The sequence below is a fragment of the Lactuca sativa genome, chromosome 2, assembly GCF_002870075.4.
Source record: "Lactuca sativa cultivar Salinas chromosome 2, Lsat_Salinas_v11, whole genome shotgun sequence".
Taxonomy (NCBI): Eukaryota; Viridiplantae; Streptophyta; class Magnoliopsida; order Asterales; family Asteraceae; genus Lactuca; species Lactuca sativa.
Genome location: NC_056624.2, coordinates 95,449,785 through 95,474,021, shown reverse-complemented (window position 1 = coordinate 95,474,021; position 24,237 = coordinate 95,449,785). Strand labels below are relative to the sequence as shown.

The following is a 24,237-nucleotide window of genomic DNA, read 5'->3' as shown; positions in this document are numbered from 1 at the left end:
TCCCAAGGACCATGATATTTGGGCCAAAACCAAGAAAAATAACCCCAAAAGAAGATCTAAACAACTACAAGGCAAGGTTCAAGCTTTATATTAGAAAAGGGTTATGGATGAGGCAAGGATTTTGGATCTATGTAACGCCCGGTTCCTGGTACGTAAATTAAATAAGAATTTTTGCACTTTTACTCTGGTACTCGACGAGTTTGAGGCCCCAACTCGTCGAGTGGAGACTAAATTTGGACGCGGGTACTCGCCGAGTCGGAAGCCCCAACTCGACGAGTAGACCTGTCTGGATGAAACCCTAAAGGGTTTGCACCCTATTTAAACACATTAAGTGGCCTCCACTCCAACCTCCATCACCCTCAGACCCCATTCTCGAAACCCTAATCAGTTGTGAGTGTTCTTGAGCTATTTTGGTGCCATTTTTAGTGATTTAAAGCTTAGAGAAGGATGGAAAGGCTTGGAGGTTCAAGAAGAATGCAGTAGATCCAGAGTCTTGGTTGCATTTCCAGCTTGTTTGAGGTAAAAAGCTTCAACCTTGACTTCCCATTTGTTAGATCTTCTTTAGCGCTTGAAACTTGTCATTTTTTGGGGCATTTCTAAGTCACCTTCAGGTTTAGAGTGTAATGTAGAGTGTTGACTTCAGATCTTGAACCTTGGAGAGTTCTCATGGCATAAAGGTGCCAACTTTATTGCTATAAGAGTCCCATGCATCATATAAACCTCTTTTTAGGACCATTTGAGCCAAATACCCCATGCATGAGCGTCAAGTTTGTAACTTTACGTATAATAAGGATCCTAGGAGGTCAGATCTATGTTTTGAATGCATTAAGCCAGACTGAAGTCGACTGAATAGTTTTGGACATAGAGGGAGTCGGCGAGTCACTCATGTGACTCAGCGAGTCGGGTTGCAGTTTCCCCCAAACCTCTACTGATCAGGACCAGGATTGGAAAAATTCTATCTGCTGGGGTTCCTTCGTTTATGTTGTAGAAGCTTCGATCTCCATCGAACGACATAGGTTGGTCTTGCTCTTCGCTCCAGATTTCCAAGCACTCTACCCAAGGAGGCATCGGGCCTTGAAAAGCCGGTCGAGGATTGGGATTGGGAACACGGGTCATCGAGGATAGGTTCACCATTTCAGGTTCGGAGTCAGAACCGTCAGCAAGGCCTTCAGCTTGGTGACCATCCACAGGGATTGGGTGATCATTCTCCGGCTCTTCTCCGAGTCATTCAGTATTGTTGTGGTTAGGGTAGTACGGGTCGTCGTGGGGATGAAATCCAGCCATGATATCTTCGCGAGAAATGGGGATATAAGAAATAACTAAGTAGATGTATTAATTAGATAATTATAAGATGATCTTTATTAGGTACTTCAATACACTGTTTAGTGCATACTAGTCATATGTATTTGGGACAGGATAGACCTTCGAATAAGCGACCCTAACTCTAAATCCCCAATCCAACGAGAACAGGAAGTAAAGCAAAGATTCACAGATTCTAAGTCTATGACGTCCTGGATACATATAATTTTAATGTATCCACTAAGCAATTATTGACCTATTGATAAAAATCTATTTAGTTCTCAAATAAGTAATTATAATAACACCAAATACCCCTATGGTATTTCATTGTGGTAGTGTTGGTAAGTTTTTAGACTTGTTGCCATATCACAACCATTCTTGGGCATGTGCTAATCACTCCTCGGACGAGCATAGTTGATCAGGCTATGCCACTCCCAAGACTGACCATACATCCCCGAGCTTACCTGTGATATCCAACAATCATTACTTTTGTTTTGTTCTAGAACGATGCTGACCCTAGTATGTATGCATGCATGTATACTTTTAATAAGAAACTACTTATTTCTAAAAGTATAGTTGTTTTGAAAACATAAAATCAGAGACTCTAGTCCCAATGCATTTATAGTTTGTATATCTTATGTGGTTCGATATACTGAGTTCACTATAAACAGTGCTCTGATACCAATCTGTCACACCCCCAGACCAAGGATGGCGGAAACATCCGAGGGTGGAGGACTTCATGTAGAGTATCACAACAACGAGTATAATAGTGCTCAAAGTAAATACAACCATCATAAATATAATTGAAAAAGTTACACCAAAGTATATGTTTACATGATTCGAATCAATTACATTATGAAACAAAATGAACTGTTTGACGATTTAACGTCCCATCCTCAAAACGTTGTTGATTTCCTGTTTTCACTGAATTCCTGAGAATACAAGTAGTTTTGAAAAGTGTCAACACAAAGGTTGGTGAATTTATAAGAGATTTTGTTGGAGAAGTAAACCGTTTTCCTTGTAAAAGCGATAGAATATGTATCCAGAAAATCCGATATTTTCTTTATAAAATTTATGTAATGTAGTCTTACAACCGACGACCAAAATGTATAAGTAACCTCTCTTACTAATAGAAAATGATATGTGTTTGAATTGACATAACGCGCTTGAATTAAATGAAATTCCCGTAAATTCTTATGTTTGTTAATACTTTATGTATATGTAGTCCTAAATCTCAGGACCGAGAAAATAACAAGTATTGTCCATACTTAAAGTTATAAGTGTGGTTTCAAATGATGTGTAGTCATAAATACCAAAACCGAAAGTGTACAGTAATATCTGTACTTATTGAGATAAAAAGTGATTTTAAAATCGACATAAAACTCATTTAAGTTTTATAAAAATCCCGTAAACTTTATGTATTGTTATATCCCTATGTGAGTCGCTATAATCATACTATGACTAAATGAACCTGCCACGACGTTTCTCAGGCGTCGTAAAACTGAAATAACATTTGTCACCCGTAGACCTACAAGTCCCACTGTAGCTAGCAGCAAGGTGTGGGGTGTCAAACCCAATATAGATCTATACACAACTATCACGTTCTCCCTCCAGGAGACTCTGATTATAACTAACAGGAATTTATATCCCGCACTCGGACGTACGGAAAGAGATTGTCTCACAATTTAGGTTAACAAGTTTACAAGTTGTGTGTGGGAGTGTAAAACCTTTCTGTATGAATGTACCCTTTTTGTACGTGTGTGTTATGTGATGTATCATAAACTATACCTATTATAGTTTTATCCAAAATGTTTGTAATATATAAGAACTCTTTTATGAAAAAGCGTTAGTGTTATGAAATCCATTAAACTATGCTTATTATAGTTTATATACGTGTTCTAAATGAATGAATAATCTTATCATGAATGACTTATTTTCAGTTTATGATGATAAAATTTACAAAGAAACACATTCAATACTTAGAATTTATTATTATACACTTTGCTCAACATAATACAAAGTGTTATGAAAATTATATGATGTTAACTAAATTAGACCTTCCTGCACTGTTTTAGAAAAGCCATAGAAAAATCATATGAAGTCGAAAACTAAATCCGTAAATTCTGAGAGTTCCCAAAATGTGTCTAGTTTACTCATAATTTTTATCATGATTTTTAATGACCTCCAACTTGGGTGAAAAAGTCCATAATCACAGACTGGTCCGGATTGAGGTTTGGAATGATAGGCAGTTTTGTAAAAATCACCATAAATTGTAGAAAAATCGTATGGAGATGTGCAAGTAATCATTTTAAAGCTAAGAACTGGAACTACTTACACCTAAAACAGTTTTTCAAACAAAAATGTTTAAGTTGTCCAAAACAGTCCGTGAATGGAGTCCAACTTTTCTGATGAAAGCTGTTAGAAAATTTTAGTTATGTTCTTGGTGTTTTAACTTGTATTCCCCCCCCCCCCCCCTAAAAACTTGAGAAAACATGAAAATGTAGGGGTATGAACTCACCTTGAGTGATTTCAGTAGATAAGTGTTGAAGAAGAGAAGTGTTCAACCCAAGAACACTTGAAGAATCCCTTGAAGATTCGAAGCTCTAACACAAATTTAATGGAGTTTGTGTAAGATATCCATGATTTGAGTAGAATGAAGTGTGAAAATCACAAGGAGGATGGATTACACTTACCAAGAGTGGAAGAACACTTGATGATCAGCCTTGAGATCTTGAAGTAGAGAGAAAAGTTGGAGAGAAAAAGTTGGAGTTGAATCTTTGGTGGAATGAGAGTAATTGAAGAAAATGAGGAGAGAGGTGGAGTGACCAGCCCTAGAACGTGGGGATGGCTTGTGAGAGGGGTAAAAAGTACAAGGAAGTGACAGGGTATGGTGGGGAGGAGTGTGGGTCAATCATGGAGTGGGTATGGGGTTGCTTGTGTCATAAAATAAGGTAAAGTCAACACTCTACCTTTGTACTTTACCTACTCTCTTTTGGATAAGGTTTTATCCTTAAAATATGATTAAATCATTAATTTAGGGGTCTTATATTTTAAAATAAAGTTTTGGGTGAAAGTCCTATGTTAAAACAATTAAAAACGGGCTTAAAACGCGAATTTTATTGAAAACCGGGAGAAAAAGGGCTTCCCAGCGAGGCCTCTCGGTCCTAGGCCGAGGTTCGGTCCCTAGGCCGAGGTTCGGTCAGGAGAGTGTTGATTCGGAGGCGAGAGGCGCGAGCCAGAAGCGAGAAGCGAAGGGGCGAGGGTTCGGTCCGAAGTCAGAAGCGAAGGTCAGAAGGGAAGCTTCGGTTCGGAGATAAGAGGCGAGAATGGCAGAACCGAACGGACTGTAGGGAACAGTAGTGAACAGTACCTTCGGTTCGGTTCTTCCTTCATCAGGAGGTTCGGCTAGTGTGAACAGTACCTTCGGTTCGGATCTTCCTTCATCAGGAGGGTTCGGTTCCTAAGAGGGGTTTCGGTTCCTAAGAGGGGTTTCGGTTCCTAAGGTCCGTTTTTCGCGTAGACTTCCGTTTTTGGGCTATTTTCGCCAAAATCGAGGGTCGGGATGCCCCGAGTGATTATAGAAAGTTGGGAGAGATTTCGAGAGAGATTTGAGAGAGATTCCACATACTCAGAGAGATTTGGGAGAGATTTGACATACTTGGGGAGATTGCACATACAAAGAGATATTTGGAAGAGATTTCACATTCTTAGAGAGTTTTGGGAGAGATTTGACATTCTTGGAGAGATTTCTCATTCAGAGAGAGATTTGGGAGAGATTTCACATACTTAGAGAGATTTGGGAGAGATTTGACATTCTTGGAGAGATTTCTCATACAAAGAGATATGCGGGAGAGATTTCACATACTTAGAGAGATTTGGGAGAGATTTCACATACTTAGAGAGATTTGGGAGAGATTTGACATTCTTGGAGAGGTTTCTCATACAAAGAGATATGTGGGAGAGATTTCACATACTTAGAGAGATTTGGGAGAGATTTCTCGTAGAGAGAGATAAAGTGAAAACGATTGAGAGAGGTTTCATTGGTGACCTTTTTGAGTGTTCGGCTTCGCAATGCAGGGTCCGTAAACCCCGTTAAGCCTTGTTTAAGGATCTTGCATACTCCCAATGAGTATGTAACATTGTTTTATCGGTTTGGCTCTTCACGTACCACCGTTTTAGGTTAAGGAGATCTAGATGTACGCACTTTTCGATTTACACTCTCTCATTAGAATAGAGAGTTGTTTAGAAATTACATAACGTAAACTCTAGTACTCACGGCAAATTGAGTTGACGGGTTTGACTTGTTGACTTTAGTTGACTTTGGCTTGACCGAAAATTGACGGTTGTCACACATATTGTCAACTTTGTATCCCCAAACATAAGTCTAAAGGTTTTAGCTCATAATTAAAGTAAATAACAGCAAACAAACAAAGTCAAGTTGCTTAATCATGGTGATAAAACAAAAGAATAAGTGAATGATGAAATTTTGCCTTAATTACTCTCCGGAGTTGAATTCTAGCTTCCTTCGTCGCCTTCTAGGGTTTTTCTGGCTTCTCAATCGTAGCAAAGTACTTCTGAATTGTCCCAAAACTTTCCTCTATTGATCTGTGGAATTATCTTTAAATATACGAATCGACTCGTCGAGTCCCTCTCACATTCCCCGTATTGTGATAACTCTCTGGAATCCTGAGTCATTATCTTCTCGATTCTTCGATTGGACTCGCCGAGTAGTCGATCTGACTCGCCGAGTAGATGCCATTTTTAGTGTTTCTCTTCTTTTTTCCATTCTCGATCTTCTAACTGTTTCTCCCGCTTCCTTTCGCTTCCGAGCTTCATCTTTGAACTGAAAAACATAATTTAACACTTTTGAGTACCTTTTGTCCATAATATGCAATAATTTAGCTAATAAATGAATAAAAATGTATATTTAATATGAACTAATTATGCACATATCAAAATACCCCACACTTGTCTTTTGCTTGCCCCCAAGCAAAACTGGATTTTAAACATATTAGAATCATATATAACAACTCCAATCTAACCCAGCCATTATGCCAAGACCGAAACGCATGCATTTGTGTCTAAAATTTTTCCTAAAGACCTCCCATACTCCAAATACTCACAATCCTCATAAACACTTGCCCACTCACCCCAAACTATGCTCATTTTATGCAACCCTCCGAATCCATCCGCAGAAAACCTCTTACCCTCAAGGTGTTTTTAATTGAGCAACCCGAGCATACATAATCTAGAATTACAACTTTTTGATACCATTATGGAGCTCTTTTGAATTCATCTCTTCTTTGATATTTGCTTTGATCTCTTTGAATTCACCACCTTTATTGTTTGATTTTTGGGTATCTTCAACTTTTTGGATTTCTTGGAATTTTGATCTTTTGATCTTCACTTTAATTACTCCAAAATTCATACAATTTCTCTTGTAATTCTCTCTCTTTTTTTTTTACATGTACCTCACTTTTTTCACTCAAAGCCCTACATGCTTAAGCAGGGGCGCTCAATCTCAATCTTTATTGGCTAACGATAAAAATCTTCCTGGATACATTTCAGGTTTAAGCTGCTAAACATATTGCATCCCTCGGGCTGATCAGGGTTGTGTTTTTGTCCCATGATTTCACTGGAATAAGGAAGCCACAAATGCACTAGAACGTATATAAGCTCAACTAAACATTTGGGTTTTCATGCAATTATCAACACAACTCTAACATGGAGTCCTAATTACTTTTACCAAAATTTTCTAAATAAAGTCCTAAATAATTCTTTTGGTATGCAAAATTTTAAAATTAACCTAAATTAAGACTCTAAATTTTCTATTATGTAACCAACCCCCTACCCCACACTTATGTGATGCAATGCCCTCATTGCATATTATGCATAATAAAAACATAAAAAGAAACTAAAGAGGGAATTGGAACAAACTCCCCTGGGATAGCAGTGGATAGGTTGATCACTTTCATTTTAGCTCCAACTCCAATTGACTTTAGACATGGTAACATCTCATCCATGCCTTGGGTGTCTCGTCTCGTGTGGGTCGCTCCAAATACGCGGAAAACAGTGTAAGATCTTCAGAAATTAATATGGAAAGAATAAATAGTCAAGTGGTACTCTAATTAGCATCAAATCAGCAGCCCCTTCGACATGAAACCAAACGGCTCGTCGAGTATATAACAGACTCGTCGAGTTACTTCGGGAAATCTTCGGATCTTTGAGAATTAAGGGCGACTCGTCGAGTCAGTTTAGTGCACTCGACGAGTCGGTCACTGAATGAAAATAATATAACTCTGCATCTGATCCAGCTTCCAATAAACTCTCTATACTTTCTATTCACTTCTAGACTCCCTTGCCAACATCTCTAAGGACCGGACTCGATACTTTAACTCTAACGCTCCTCTTTCTTGACTCTCTTTCTCACTTTGATTCTATAACTCTAAACCCTTTTGAAAGCTAGCACTCCTAATTCAATTCTGAAAAATTGTCAAAACATCAAACATCAATTAAACATCAAAAACAAGTTTTAAAAACATCAAACAAACCAAATAAAACAAACAAACACAAAATTAAAAATTGTTCAATAAAAATGCATAAAAATAATCAATCCTCCGCATCATCATCATCAAGCCCTACTCCACTTCCTCCAGACCCACTTCTTCTTGCACTTATCACTTCTTCCCATGTTGGAATATATGGAAAGTTACCACCGTCAATGTGTGGAATGTTAAAGTGGTCAAAAAGTCGGATATGAGATTGGTTGCTAAAATTTAAGCCCCGCGCCATTTGATCCTGTAGTCGCCTCATCTCCACATTGTACCAATCCATTGGTACTTCGTCATTCTCAACCGGAATGACCGGCGGCTCCTCCTCAATATCCCGCTCTCTCCTTGAACGAACCCTCCTCCCCGGTGCTTCGGGACCAACAACCGGGTCATCATTCGGGATGGCATAATGGCCACCATCATAATCTTCAATAATCCTCGCTCTCCGGAAAAGAATTAGATTGAACGGAGGTGTAGGGATCATCGTCATGAAGTTCCACGCACCGCGGTTCATCAACCCGAATGAATTAGCTAACCGGGTGACAAACATCCCACCATTAATTCGGGAAGTTTTTCGATCCTTGACCGCACCCTCCGAGAGATATGAAGCTAGACACCAAGGAATGTTGCAAAAAACGTCGGGTGTAATGATGTTCCATAAATAGAAGACGTCAAGGTTGGAAACCTTGTCATCATCCTTTCGTTGATTGATGGTGGATGAAATAAGGCGGTGTATGAGGCGGTGTGTTGGGGATCGAATGCTCCCTTCCTGTGCCGACTTTGGGATATAGACTTTGTTACCAATTGTATTCCACCAGCCCGTACTCGTAACTCCTTCGGGAAACACCATATGGGTTTGTGCCAAAAAGGCCCGAAAGATGGGTGTTGAGACCAAGGGCTGATCATAAACCCCTAATCGATAGGCAAGATCCACCACAGAGCATTGATGAAACTCTCCCCCAAGACAAAAACTGAAGCTGGACGGGTGATAAGCATCCACTCCCCCGGTGAAAGATACCGTGGAGAAAAACTCCAAACAAAGCTCCAAATAAACCGGCTCTTGAATACGGAAAACCCGGCTCCACCCGTCACAAACCATTGTTTCGCCGTCATGGTGAAACTCCTTCAAGAGATAAGGAGCTAACTCCTCCTCATAGCAAACATTCTGCAGCCAATCCCAATCTATCCGGTTGGGCACATAGACCTCTTTCTTCTTGATATCAGCCAGCTTCTTCTTCTATTTCCGCAATGTCGAAGCGGACTCGATTTGTGGGAAGTTTAGCCATGGAAAATCCCCTTGGTTGCCACTGGAACTTTGCCCCCTTCTGAACATGGTTTCTGCAAAACAAAATACCCAAAACCCAGAAAACACAGAATATAATTAAAAAAACATCTCGTATATGTTTCCCGACTCGACTCGTCGAGTCCAGGCACGACTCGGCGAGTCGCGCAAACTGCACGAGTCAGTCGGCGGGTCGATGGAAATTGCACCATGAAACCTGGAAATTTCGTCAAGGGTTTTGTCTAGGCACTTGCTATTAAGGTATTAAGGTCAGAATAAGCAGTCAAAACAACATAATTCATGAAAAATCAAAACCCTAGAAATTTACTACTTTTCAAAAAACGGGTTTTTCATACAATTGCTACCATAGATGGCCTTAGAATCACATTCTTAACAGAAAACAAGAATAAATTTGTTACCTTTTGAGATTGAACTTGAGAAATTTGAAGAAAACTTGAAGAACAAAGATGAATGCTTGAGAGAAAGTTTGAAAGAGGCGCCCGTCGAGTGTGTATGTGAAAAACTGATTCTTAGGGTTAAAACCCTAGTTACCGGTTGTTAAAAGTAATTTCGAAATTATTTTTTCTGTAAATAATACCGACTCGTCGAGTCTTGGTCAGACTCAGCGAGTCTGGTCGCGAAGTCAAAGTTTTCATAATTTTCAAAATTTTGTTATTTATTTAAAATCATTTCACCCCACACTTAACCTATGCACACTCTCAAGCAGGCATGTCCGATGATTTGGAAGATTAAAATTCTAAAAACGAGGGAAAATTAAAAAAAACTAAAAAGTAAAAGAAAGAAAACTCTATATAACGGGTTGCCTCCCGCCAAGCGCTTCTTTTTAAGGAGTCATTAGCTAGACTCCTTCCCATCTACGTTTCGTCATCTCCGAGCATCGGGAACGCACGCCTAACTTTTTGTGATTTGTACTTGGTCTTGTAAGCGTGAATCTTCTTCTTGTAAGCCCTTTTCAATGCATCTCTTTTCTTCTTCACAGCATCATCCTCCGCTGTTTGGGCTTCCCTTTTCCTCTTTTTCTTCTTTACCCCATTCTTTTTCACCTTCTCTTGCACCTCGTTCTCTTTAAATTTAATTACTTCATATTTCATGATGGTTCGTGCTTTAGGTTTAGTAGCGAATGGTTGATCAGCTTCCACCCTCCTTTCCTTTGTCTCTTCATCCTTTCCAGTTCTCAACCCATCTTCAAACGGAATTGTATCAAGACATGCTACATCGGCATATTGAACTTTCCTTCCCTTTCCTCCTTCTGCTGTTTGTTCTTCTAAAGAATCATGAATAATATCTAAATCGAAGGTATGTGAAGAACTAGTAACAAACAAATTTAAGTCGGCCAAGTCTTTGTCAAATTCGACTGGACTCGTCGAGTCCATTAAAGTGACTCGGCGAGTCTGATCGGGTTTCATCACTTCTTGGGTGTTTTCTGAGTTGGCTCCTTCCAGTAGCTTTTCTAACTCTTCCAAGTCCTTGTTAACATCCACATCTTCTTCAAAGTGTATCAAAAACTTGCTTGGATCATCTTTTAGCAAAAGTTTGAGCTCTCTTTGTAATATCTCATCATCCAATTGGATAATTGAGATTTCTTCATTCTTTTCCTCTTCTTGCTTGGCTTCGGGAATAGCTTTAAACATTATAGATTCATCACCCACCCTTAATGTCAATGTAGACTCACATATATCAATTAAAGCACACGCGGTGTTCAAGAATGATCTCCCCAAAATAATTGGAATTTCGGGGTCTTCTTTCATATCAACTACCACGAAGTCTACTGGGAAAATCAACTTGTCAACTTTTATTAGGAGATCCTCACAAACGCCTTGTGGATGAATTATCATCTTGTCCGCCAAATGGATCTTCATATTCACCGGCCTTGGTTCTGGTAAATTCAACTTCTTAAAGAATGACAAAGGCATCAAATTGATGCTTGCCCCCGAATCGGCTAATGCTCGGGTGAAAACTTCATTACCAAATTGACACGGAATCACCATATTTCCCGGATCACCCTTCTTTTCAGGTAGCTCATTCATCAATATTTCTGCGATTTCAGCCAAATCCTTCCTAGCAGCAAAAAGGCCCTTAAGCAAGTTGAAGTACTTAGGTGTTTGTAGCATTATTTCAACAAATGGCACATTAACTTGTAAAGCTTTAACATGCGTCATGAAGGTTCTGTATGCTTCTACTTTTTCTGGAGGCATGGCTTTGATTGGGTATGGCAGAGGAGGATTATAAGGCTTCAAAGAACTGACAGTTTTCTGATTTACGCATGGACTCGTCGAGTCCATTGGAGTGACTCGGCGAGTCGGATCGGGTTTTGCTGGGTCCGATTCTTCTACCTTTTCTGCATTCTTCTTGGAGATTCTCAGTGCTTCTGTAACTGTTTCTTCACTGCTGGAGGTTATTACACTTACATTCTCCATTCTTGGATTGGGTTCGGTGTTGCTCGGAAGTTGACCCGGTCTTCTATCATTCACTTGATGCGCAAGCTGCCCCAGCTGTTTCTCAATGTTGAGAATCGATGCTTGCTGATTCCTAAGCATGTTTATGGTCTCGTGTATGGCAGCATCGTGATCATTGTGTCTTTTTTCGGACGCGGCTATGAATCTAGTGAATAACTCTTCTAAATCGGCTTTCTTTTCTACCGGTTCTTCCTTTTGGTATAGCCCCCTCTCCTTCTGCTTGTATTTCTCCTCCTTTGCCTTCTTATACTCCTCGTATGGTAGCCAATCCTTCTTAGGTTTCCGCCAATTTTCATCATATCGATCACCACTTGAATAAAAGACTTGAGCTTTCTTATTTCCTTTCTCATCCAAATCACAATCCTTTGTGAGATGGGGCCCTCCGCAGTTTTTGCATCCTACCCTAATAGCATGGATTGCTTGATCCATTTTTGTCATTCTTCGATCTAGACTATCAAGCTTTTCTATCACCGCCGACATGCTATCATTTGCCGCGTTTACTACCCCTCGACTTACTTCATTTCTTGGATTGTGGTATTCTCTAGAGTGCTTAGAGAATTCTTCAATTAATTCTTTAATTACCGGGGGCGCCTTCTTTGTGAGCGGGCCTTGAGAATCAAGTAATTGCCTTGTGGTGACATTGACTCCATCATAGAAAATGGAGACCTCTTGTTGGCTATTAAGGTCATGGTGTGGGCAATTTCTAAGTAGGCTCTTGTACCTTTCCCAAGCTTCATAAAGAGATTCTCCGGGTTGTTGCTCGAAGTTGGCAATGGCTTTCTTTAGCTTGGCTATCTTGGAGGGCGGGCAGAAATGGTCTATGAACTCTTCTTTCATCTTGGCCCATGTGGTGACCGATCCGGGAGGAAGTGACTTTAACCAATCTTTTGCAGCTCCTTTAAATGTGACAGGAAGCATTCGAAGAAGCTGGGTCTCGCATGGAACATTCGGGACGTTGAAGTAATCGGCTACATCATTCACTTCGTCCAAGTGCTTGTAAGCGTCTTCGTGATCCTTCCCGTAAAAAGGAATCTCCTTGAGTTGGGCGAGAATATGGCCTTTTAGTTCGAAAGTGGCGGTCGCGGGAATTGCGGGTTGCACAAGTCCCGACCCGGTGTCATCACGCATCCTTTTCTTCCACTCCCCCATGGGGACTTCATCAATGTTAGCCATTATGATAGCTAACTCTTCTTCGGAATCGGTTTCGTGCTCGTAAGTATGCTCTTCTTCTTCCTCGGTCTCGTACTCGATATCTTCTTTAATTGGTTCTTCAACTGTCAATGAGGCACTGGATGCTCCTGATTTGCTGCTCTTCTTCTTGCTGAAAATGGATTTTAAGTTTTTGAGTGGTGAGTTCTTTGAAGATGTGGTTTCTCCAACGGCTTTTCCTTTGCTTCTTCTTAATGCGGATTCCGGGTCTTCCAAAGGAGGTACCAGAGGTGTATCAGATCCTCGGGTCATGAAACAACTGAAAAAAACGAAACAAAAGAAACGAAACGCGTAAAAGGAACAAAAACGGAATAAAAAAATAAAGCTGAAACAGCGATGTACTCGCCGAGTCAGCACGAATGCACTCGGCGAGTTCAAAGCAAAAACTAAAAAAAATTTCTAGTTATCCTAAAAACAGAATTTTATTTAAACTAATTCTACTTACTGAATTACTTTGTAAATAACTTTGTGTAAGACAAATCCCACACAAAGGATCGATTAAACTAGAATTTAATACTAATTTTAGAACCGTTCCCCGGCAACGGCGCCAAAAACTTGATGTGTGTAAAACCACTTAGTTTTAAACCTACTTTTAATTATCAAATAACACACAAAAGGCAGTGAACCTATCAATTGTGGTATAGCTAAATAACCAGGGTATCGAACACAGGGAACGACAAATTAAACTAAAAACTAATTTAATCTAAGTTAATTAAGAAGTAGGGGTTTTCTCTAGTTTTACAAGGCTAGAAACTTACTAACTATTACTAATTTAAGACTAGAAAATAACGACTTAACTAGATTCAATAATTGGAAAGTAACTTCTGTTTAGTTCAACTTGGTTAACTCTATGGTTGATTTCAAGGTAATGGTGCAATGGATTAATCCTTTTGTTGGTTACCGATTCAAGTGATTAGATTCGTATTCACTACCCTAATCCTTAGCAAATAAACTAACTTAAACAGTGGCCAATTGTCTAATTTAATTACATTCACTAGATTAATTATTCGGGTTAAGTTAGACTTGCAATAGTTAACTAATTTATTCTTTTAATTAACTTCTTGTTTGATGGTCATCTTACAAGCTTGCACATGAATTTACTCAATTTTCTTATTAATTCTAGTTTCATATTCATTAATCCTAGACATATAGCATAGTGATCACATAGCATATGAGGTCAATAATCAATAGATGTTCATGCTAATCAATTATCTTCCTATTAACAGAAAATTAATTATTATTCATACACAAGGTTCTTTAGCAAGCTAAAATAACAAAAATTCACCAACTTGGAATTAATCCTACCAATCAATCAAACCATATTGTCAACTTTGTATCCCCAAACAGAAGTCTAAAGGTTTTAGCTCATAATTAAAGTAAATAACAGCAAACAAACAAAGTCAAGTTGCTTAATCATGGTGATAAAACAAAAGAATAAGTGTTCGTCGCCTTCTAGGGTTTTTCTGGCTTCTCAATCGTAGCAAAGTACTTCTGAATCGTCCCAGAACTTTCCTCTATTGATCTGTGGAATTATCTTTAAATATACGAATCGACTCGTCGAGTCAAGTGGTGACTCGTCGAGTCCCTCTCACATTCCCCGTATTGTGATAACTCTCTGGAATCCTGAGTCATTATCTTCTCGATTCTTCGATTGGACTCGCCGAGTAGTCGATCTGACTCGCCGAGTAGATGCCATTTTTAGTGTTTCTCTTCTTTTTTCCATTCTCGATCTTCTAACTGTTTCTCCCGCTTCCGAGCTTCATCTTTGAACTGAAAAACATAATTTAACACTTTTGAGTACCTTTTGTCCATAATATGCAATAATTTAGCTAATAAATGAATAAAAATGTATATTTAATATGAACTAATTATGCACATATCATTTATCTTGTATTTTGCTAAGTTTTTAATAAAATTTTACGTCACTTCTAACAAAAAGAACTGAGGTCTAAGGGCATAATCGTGCTTTTTTCACCCGGGGCAAGGAAAATCTACGGACCGACCCTGCTTCTGATAATGGGCAATGTGTTGAGCTGGAAGAACACTCAGCCTGTTGGGTTCATTGTGGGCCTAAAGATCATGGAACTCGACGAGTTCAAGATTAAGTCCCAATTGCATGAAGATGAACTCGACGAGTTCATAAGGAACTTGGCGAGTCCATGACTAGACGTGCCTTCTTGCACGAAGAAGGATTCGACGAGTTCAAGGATGAACTCGGCGAGTCAGTGGTAGAAAGTCCTGAACTTGTATGAAGGAGAACTCGGCGAGTTCTTGAAAGACTCGGCGAGTAGGGTCGAAGCTTTTAGTGTTCTAAGGACTATGGAACTCGGCGAGTTGGTGGGTCAACTCGGCGAGTTGGGTCAACCAGATGTTGACTTTGAGCCAGAGTTGCCTTTGACCAAGGTGTTAACCTTGGCTTTGACTTTGATATGAGTTGACCATGAAATGGTAATTAAGGAAGATTGTTATGTGTAGGAATCGAGAGGAGTTGATCTCGGCAGCGAGGACAGTTTGGATACTTCACGAAACTAAGGTAAGTTACCTTTCAGTAGAAGTGGGTCTAAGGCACCAAGGTCGGCCCACTAGTAAGAGATTACAGTAGAGATGATTGTCTTTGTGATAATTATCTGGTATGTTGCTATCTGTTATGATTATATGCTAGAATGCTAAATGTGTTAGTAGTAGTAGGGACGGAAGAGCCCCCAGTTACCGGTTGAAAGATACCGAAGGGGTAGACAACACTCATGCATGCCTAGATATATGTTCATGAGATGCTATTATGTGGTAGTGGTAGGGGTGAAATAGTACCCAGTTACCGGTTGAAAGATACTGAAGGGGAGGTTAGCTCCCGGCTACCGGTTGAAAGATATCGAAGGGAAGGTTAGCTCCTGGTTACCGGTTGTGAGATACCGAAGGGGAGGTTAGCTCCCGGCTATCGGTTGAAAGATACCGAAGGGGAGTCTAGCTCAGTCATGCCAGTTAGATACCAGTTGAAAGATACCGAGGGACAGGCCTTATATGGTATGTGGTATGATGGGAGAACTCACTAAGCTTTGTGCTTATAGTTTTTCGGTTTTGTTTCAAGTACCTCTTCAGCGAAGGGGAATGAGCCGGCACGATAGCAGCTCATCGCACACACATGATTTCCGCACTATGAAGTTCTTGGGATTGTACTCTGACACTATTATTATTCCACGACATGTTTTATGACATTTGATTTTATGGGATTATGGGATGTTATGATATCAATGATGTTTTTCTTTCAGTAAACAATTTTATAAGCTACTTAATTAAAAATGAAATTTTTGGTCATGATTTTTGAGGTGTTACAATCTATATGCTCCTTTTTTGAGTCTTCAAGCTTTTCCTTCTTCCAGTGGCTTCAACACACACCAAAAACACCCAAAATGACTCACAAACTCTCACAAATGCCTTATGGTTTCGAGATTTAGGGTTAGGACAGTGGAGGCTAGGAAATGACCCCAGCATGAAAGGTTTAAGGTGTTTAAATAGCGTGCAAAACCCTAGAATTAGGGTTTCATTTTACCCAGCCAACTCGTCGAGTTGAGGTCTCCCAACTCGTCGAGTTGGGTTCTTGAAATCCGCGGTCCATAAAATCTCTACTCAACGAGTCTGGGGCTTCCGACTTGTCGAGTTGCTCTATAAAAATGAATAAATTATAAGTTTAAATAAATATCAGGAGCCACGCGTTACATCCTCAATTTGTTTCTCTTTTACTATTAAAAAGTCTTGTCAACTTATATGGTTAAAAAAATACAATAGCAAAATATATACATGTGGTTATGACATCAGTCATCCTAATATCAAATCAACATATAATTTGTTCATGAAATTATTTTCAGTTAAATAGAAGCAAAAACTTAAGCTGGGTACTCAAGTAACCATTTTGATTAATTGATTTCACTAAACCAATGATTAACTCAATTGTCATGCTTTGTAGTTGGTACTTTAATATTGAATACACTTATTATATTAGTTTGAGAATGTCAATCTATGTACCTCTTTTTTATTTAGGTCTAACAGTATAAAATAACATTATGCTTTATCTTTTTTCTTACAATAACATTTTATTTTTATTTTTCTAAAATCGATCTACTTTGAAATCTTACTAATCATAGTAGCTATCTACTACCATGAAATTCAATCAACGTGGATTTAAACCATAAAAATGTATTAATAATGCAAAACGACAAGAAAGAATGGCAATTCTTTATTCATATGTTTACCTTCACCTTATTCGATTCATGTAATACCTCAAAACTTTTATGCCACAAAGTATATAAATTTCTATGAAGGTCACAATATTAATAGAAACCAATAAACTCCGAAAATAGAAGTAACTAAGGCTATGTTTGGTGGATTGGTTGATAAGCTAGTTGCTTGCTGCAAAGCTAGCCGATAGATAATATATAACAAGAAAATGTATGTATATACAAACATAATTATCACAATTATCAACCATGCATGACTCTTAAATGATAAATCTATTTTTATTTGGGTTTTATAGTTCTTTTATGATAAAAAAAAGCTCAGTTTAGGGAAGATGTAAGTAGTGCAATAAATCATAGTAAGCATAAAACTATAACTCCATTTGGAGTTGTTCATGATTTTCCATTAGAACGGCATGTACAAACACTCTAATCTACATTTGAATTCATCTTATTATTATGAAATATTTAATTTCAATTCTTAAACATTGCTTTAATAACTTGGAAAGTAGACATCCAGATCCAATCCTTATAATGGATCATTATCACATAGGCATAACATGACCTAATAATGTGTTTGGCTTTGGCATACATTTGTAAAAGATGTGGAACACGGTGCATAATCATCATGTTTTGTCTTGTTCTACATGACAAATGGGAGGGAGGTCTTAGTCTAACACTTTGGCAAACAAACATCAACACTTGAAAACCACATGTAGAAATACCAGAATTCACACATAAAGCAAAGAATAAGATGCTGCATAACTAAGAACATTAGATCCAAAACAGCCAAAAGGACAAATCTACAAACAGTTCCATGTTATAATATATTGCTATAAAACGAAACACAAGATGTGGATGTGGATGAAGCATAGACACGGGGTATGTATGTAATAGATAATAAGTTGATTGTCTCTCCACGGAGTGCAAGTAGATATGATATCAAGCTTGTTCCTCTCCTCCAGGGGTTTGCTTGTATTCATTTGCACTATTATTATAATTCCAAAGTTCTTTTAGCTCACCTCTCACCAAGCCCAGTATGATACAAGTTCCTGTAATAACACCGAATATGGAAATGTAAAGATCATGAACATGATAGGCTATTTTTTTTATAATGAAGATGAGAAGGGCATTTATGTCTTTTCCACAAACAAAAGTATTTGAAATAAATACAATAATCGATACGTACCTAATGTACAAGGAACGAGATAGAGCAGAGCAGGTTGACCATGTCCGTTCATCAGGTACAATCCCAAGTACGTTAGCAACAGGCCTGCATGCATAAAAGGGTGGATCTCATTTATATCGCTTCTATTCTATTATGCATTAAATGTACATTTGTAAATACATTTAAAAAAAAAAAAAAAAAAAAAAACATATTTCATGATCATTGCTGACATGGCATATTAAAAAGAACTCTTGGGGCATCTCCATACTCCAAATATCCACTTAGAGAACAAAGTAAAGAGAAAAACAAACTTCAATGGCTACTCTAAACAGAGGAATCCTATTTATTCCTCTAATAAAAATAAATCAGAATTTCATAATCCATTTGTTCATTAGATTTACGTTCTATAGCCTTCTCATTTTGACCACCTTAGATAGTTTTGTTAAATAACTATCTAAAAATCTCCGATTTATTCTAAACTGGCAATAGCAATATCATTATAAAATCTCGCCTAGATCATTAAATGATTCCAATATTTTACAACATTAAGGTACAAAAGCTTACAATTTAAACTAAAATAAATTACAACTAAATCAAAATGTAATCTAATATTGTTGGTTATACATGTTAAATTTACATTGTTAATTACGTTGTACATAAACTGTTTTATTTATTAATTCAATAAAATAAAATAGTCAATCTATACTAAACTATTGTATAAAGATGAATTAATTTATTATAAAAATTCTAGAGTTAGATTGTTAAGAGTAAATGGTTGGAGATGAAAAGAAGTTAGAGAACATTCCTGAAAGATGATGTTTTTTTAGCTATTTTCATCCTACATATTAAATATTATTGATTTTGCATTTAGTTATAGATAAATTAAATAAACTGTTTATTCAATAATTAAAATAAATAGCTTGATCAATTTAAACTAACAGTATTGTATAAAGATGAATGAATTTCCTAAAAAGTAAAAATACGCACCACATGCATATCCAATCGCCAACCATAGAAAATAACCATCATGCCAAGTCTTCTTTTTTGCTTTGTCAAACCTGAAATACAAAAACTAACTGATGAGACTACAAACAAAATGGCTGTGCATGTAATTTTTGATTGTTTGTTTGTATAGAAACGAAATAATAAACTCCCAAAAATTCAAAGCATACTAATTAAAACTAGCAATTGTGGGTTCCATGTCACATGTCTTTTGCAGTATGAATCCTCAAATGACAAAGATCTAAGATTTGTCAAAGAAATAAGAATATCTAGGCCATGTTTGTTACATAGTACAAAAGATAGAATAGCTTGTTACTCAGATTGAGACTAGGACTAATTAATTGCCAATGGAACAAAAATTACAATCTTTTCGTAAGGTTAAACAAAACCCTTTTTTTTATATACAAAATACAACCTAAATCAGTAAGCATACATAAAACCCTATACTATATTTAACATGAGAAGAGATATTAAAAAATAATAATATGGTCCATGATACATGTACCAAATTTATTCATTTCTAAAAAAAAAAAAAAAAACTATGTGCATCGATAAGATTACCTAACAGTAAATGAGAGAAGCAGGCCTGGAAAAAGAATATCCCCAAAACCTAATATACTATATCCTCCCCAAGGATCAAACATTCGTGGAAACCTCAAAACCATAGGGATAGTTTCTCCACTGCTGCTATCACCTGCAGCCACCTTCATAACAATAAAAAAAATAATAATAAATGTATGGAGCTCTGCTTCATAACAAAAAAAAAAAACTTCAGTTGGAATTGGAGATGATAATAAAACAATTATTCTCTCGAGAAAATGGTGCTGTGCTGTTTGTATTGGCTAAAAATAAAACAAAAGACTTTATTTTTATTTAGTTAGGAAAGGAAGAGTAGTACCGAAATCATAACGCTGTCATGGAAGAAAATGGGTGATATGAAAACCCAGAAGATGTCATATGCAAATGCACAACAAAGAAGCACTGTAGCAACCTGGAATCAATCAACGCACCCATCATGATTAAATTAAAAATAAACATTTTACCATTTGTTGTTTTGTAGTTACCTTAATATTGGGTAGTTGTGCTAACTGCAACACTGCTATAATCAAACAGATTCCCTGTTTGAAACAATGTTATGTTACCACCAAACAAACATATATATAATATATAATATATTATATGTAAAAAAGGGACAAGAAAGTAAATTTGGAATGTTTTGGCGATAGCTTACCAAAATGTCTTGACCGACCCAAGAATACGATTCCTTTCGAGTCCATACCCAGAAAATTGCAAATGCCATACAAAATAAAAGCACCAATAGGGACATGACAGTTGTCGTCCCAAAAAATGGCACATTTACTGCCTTTTGTCCACAACTTCTACATTTGCTGTAACAATAAACACACACACACATATAATATCAATTATCATACACAAACTTGATGTAGACCATTAAAAAAAATGAGTTCCAGATTACCTTTTTAAGAGTGCCACTATACAAGAATGCATCCCCTGATGACAAACACAATATGAAAGAAGTAGATATATATATATATATATATATATATATATATATATATATATATATATATATATATATATATATATATATATATAGAATATAAAATATGGATGGATGGTAATATTAATATACCTCAACAGCTCCAATGCAGAAAAATACAATGAGCAGCCAGATGAACCAAGATGACATAAACAGATAGAGCAGCACCAAAAAGGTTGATGCTGTAATCACAAATACTACAGCGCTCATTGTGCTCATCTCAATAATTTCGTTCTCCTCCTCCTCCTCAACCTTTCCAATCAAAAAAAAATATTTAATTTATGTTCAAACTGGGGATGGATGAGAGAGAGAAAGGTAACCTTTGGTGAGAGCTGGTTGTAGGGTTCATTGGTGTGATTAATTTTAGTGATATCAGACCAAAGTGAAGCACAGACTATTGTTCCAACTGCTATCAACCATAAAAATGCTGCTGCAGGGTCAATCAGTGGGCTTTTTGGTGCATATACTACAACTTCCACTGCATTATTATTATTATTTACACAGAAACACAACTAGTTAATTTCTACATATACAGATATACTAATATCATAACAATAACAATACCTTTGCCTCCACCAGATAGAGATTTATTCAAAGCATCTCCTCCCAGCTTTGAGATCATAACAACAGGAATATTTATGTCCAACCCACTTTTTTCAGAGCAACTCATCTCCACAATATCTGCAACACAGATTTACATATTCTCAATATTATTTACTCATTCATACATTTATGATATAATATATATATATATATATATATATATATATATATATATATATATATATGTACAACCTTGAGTATCACTTATGACCACAAGGCCTGCTGCACCTCCCGCCTGTGCCACTTTTGCTTTGACCAGGTAGTCACAATCACCACGCGGGGCCAACGCGGTATACCCATTTAACTGCTCCACCAATGGTATAAATCATTATAATCAAATATCTTGTTAAAAAAAAAAAAAAAAAAAAAAAAAAAAAAAAACTAGTCTTTTTGGAAAACCCTTAAGTTTCTCAAGTAATGGTTAACTCAACTTAGGTTAGAAATGATTACTCACTGTCACTGTAGACTGGAACTCTTAAAAAGCATATGTTAAAACTACAAGGAGCCCAAAAAGATATACATATAAACTGCAGCCAATAGAGATAGAGGATTAGACCTGTGAGGACAGATTGGAACAGCAATTTGAGGGATTTGGTACTACAACAGACTGTTTAGCAACTCCATCTGCTGTTTCCGCAATTTTTGCACTAAATGTTGCACTTTGACCCTCTAATTTTTGGCCTTCAACACCATTCACCCAAATTTTAATCATTACCTGAAAAGTAAACACATAAAAAAAGCATATCAGATCTTGAAATGTAGTCTTTGATAATCAAAAATATCACATGCTGACTACAAGTTACAATCAGAATTGCCTTAGGCTACTTTCTCATCCTTCCACAATAACCAACATCACAACTTAACCTCAATTTACTTTCTTGAAGCAAGTATTTGTATACATTTCCTTTCTAGTCTTGTGTTTGTAAGGTGGAAGAAAAAGTAACCAAACCTTTCCCCCAATGCCTTACTCTTGAATCACACAAGTACAGCCACATCTTTTGAAACTCAATTGGTTGAATAAGTAATTACTTGTAAATCATAATAATTACAAAATCCCACACATATGCATCTTTGTGTCCATTCTCAAGTATGTATGCATCAGAGATCTATCAAAAGAGTGTTTTTCAGAAAACCTCAGGTGACGATGCATATAATGATATAACATCAAAATTTTAGATGATAAAATAGGCTTGATTTCTTCTTTCAGGTTGTGTTTAATGATATAGACTAAGCATATGATAGAATGCCAAGAGAAGTGATATCTTGAGCTGCTATTGAGAAGAAGAAAGTTCCTAGTTCCTACTATGCATTTCAGTGTACATAGAGAGGTATACATGATTGCACAGTGACAACCTTGCAGCATATTAGCACAAGATGCATGCTCCAAAAGAAAAGGTGTAAGAAACACTTGTGATCATTCTTCATCTCCAATGTAGAACTTTGGATGCACAAGTAAGGTACTAAGGTTTTGCCTAAAATAGAGAAGTAAAAAGGGGCTTAACCAATTGGAGAGTATATATATATATAGACTTAGACGAGCAGGCAATGCATTTAGGATAGATGAGACAAATTATCTACTTATTTATTTACATCCTACCTTGCAATAACATCTTCCCTATTTACACCAAACTTCAAAATCAGAACTAAAAACCCCCATCCTTTTTCCAATTGTTCCTCGACAGCATTCGGTAGCCATTAATCTTACTATAACGGATCAATATGATAACATGTAAAGACAAATTATTCATACGGAAATGTGAAATAAATCTTACTGGTACAGATATGTCGTCGCAGGAGGTGAGAGATCCCGCTGCGCTTGCTGTGAGCGACTGAATAAAGAAGAACATGCCATAGATTACTATTAAAGTGGGAAAAATAGACGATGTATTACGATGATGCCTCTTCATGTCCTTCCTTTTGCTTCTTCTTCGCCGTTGTTATGGTTATTCTCAACCCTCTTCTCCCCCAAATTTTGAAACTGGAAGAAGGGATTGATGGTTAATTGATTGTGTGTTTATGGACTGATGAAAAAGAAGCAGATGTTCTTCCCTCTTTTCCGTTGCAGGAGTTCCACTCCGATTCCAGTTTGGAGATGGTTGGGGCTTCCCGAGATTCATACGCAGCCGTTGACATCCGTTACTATGTTTTTTCTTTTTCTCAATTTCCGTGACTTTTTTTTTTAACGAATTACACGTTTTAATTATTAAATTTCAAAAACTATGAGGAGTAAATTATAGATTTTGTCTATGTGGTACTCATAGTTTAATTTAATTTTTGAATTTTCCATTTCATCATTTCATCTCGGTTTTAAAACTTGCACCCATGATTCTATAACCTTGTTACTATCTAAGATGCCCCGTTAAATACTCTTATAAAAAGATTTTTGCCACCCAACTAAAATTGATAAAATTTATATATTTTAGATATCACTTTTGAAAATTCTTGTTCTAACTAATAAACGTTAAATCAATGTAATGGCCACTCCCATTTGGCATCTCCATCGCCCAACCTCATTGTCCTCCTCCGCCTCTTAGTAGTTTGTCGATATCACACATGTTATATAATATATTTGAGGGTTCTTCAACTAGAGTTTTATCATTTACCTTGTATTAAAAATTAGTTTTTAATGGTGTATGCAGACGTGGAGTCCAATGTCAGTAGTCTTCTGGCATGGGTGACTACCAACCAATCTTTAGAAGAAGCTTTCTCTCAATATATATAGAGATTTTGGAATTGAATGTCCATTTCATGTGTCATGGGCTGAGATCCAAGATCTAAATCTGGTTCAATTAGGCTACATATGTGTGTTTTGTGAAACTGGAGATGTCGGGTGCCTCCCTAGTTGCAAGTGCACTC

General features: G+C 37.2%; 1 protein-coding gene and 1 non-coding gene across 2 annotated transcripts; one reads left to right on the top strand and one right to left on the bottom strand.

Moving 5' to 3' along the window:
- The first annotated feature begins 12,291 nt into the window (after positions 1-12,291).
- Positions 12,292-12,398, top strand: LOC128132509 (small nucleolar RNA R71). Its single transcript, XR_008230562.1, has one exon. It is a non-coding gene; the product is annotated as a small nucleolar RNA R71 (small nucleolar RNA).
- Positions 12,399-17,785: 5,387 nt separating this feature from the next.
- On the bottom strand, positions 17,786-23,515 carry LOC111895096 (signal peptide peptidase-like 3). Its single transcript, XM_052768376.1, has 14 exons — positions 23,154-23,515; positions 21,938-22,096; positions 21,574-21,685; positions 21,343-21,459; positions 21,099-21,256; positions 20,872-21,030; positions 20,695-20,729; positions 20,449-20,605; positions 20,282-20,335; positions 20,116-20,208; positions 19,779-19,921; positions 19,203-19,273; positions 18,237-18,320; positions 17,786-18,099 (listed from the first exon to the last, which is right to left on the bottom strand). The coding sequence occupies exons 1-14, from the start codon at positions 23,286-23,288 to the stop codon at positions 17,990-17,992; spliced, it is 1,587 nt and encodes a 528-aa protein (XP_052624336.1). The 5' UTR covers positions 23,289-23,515; the 3' UTR covers positions 17,786-17,989.
- Between the last annotated feature and the right edge of the window lie 722 nt (positions 23,516-24,237).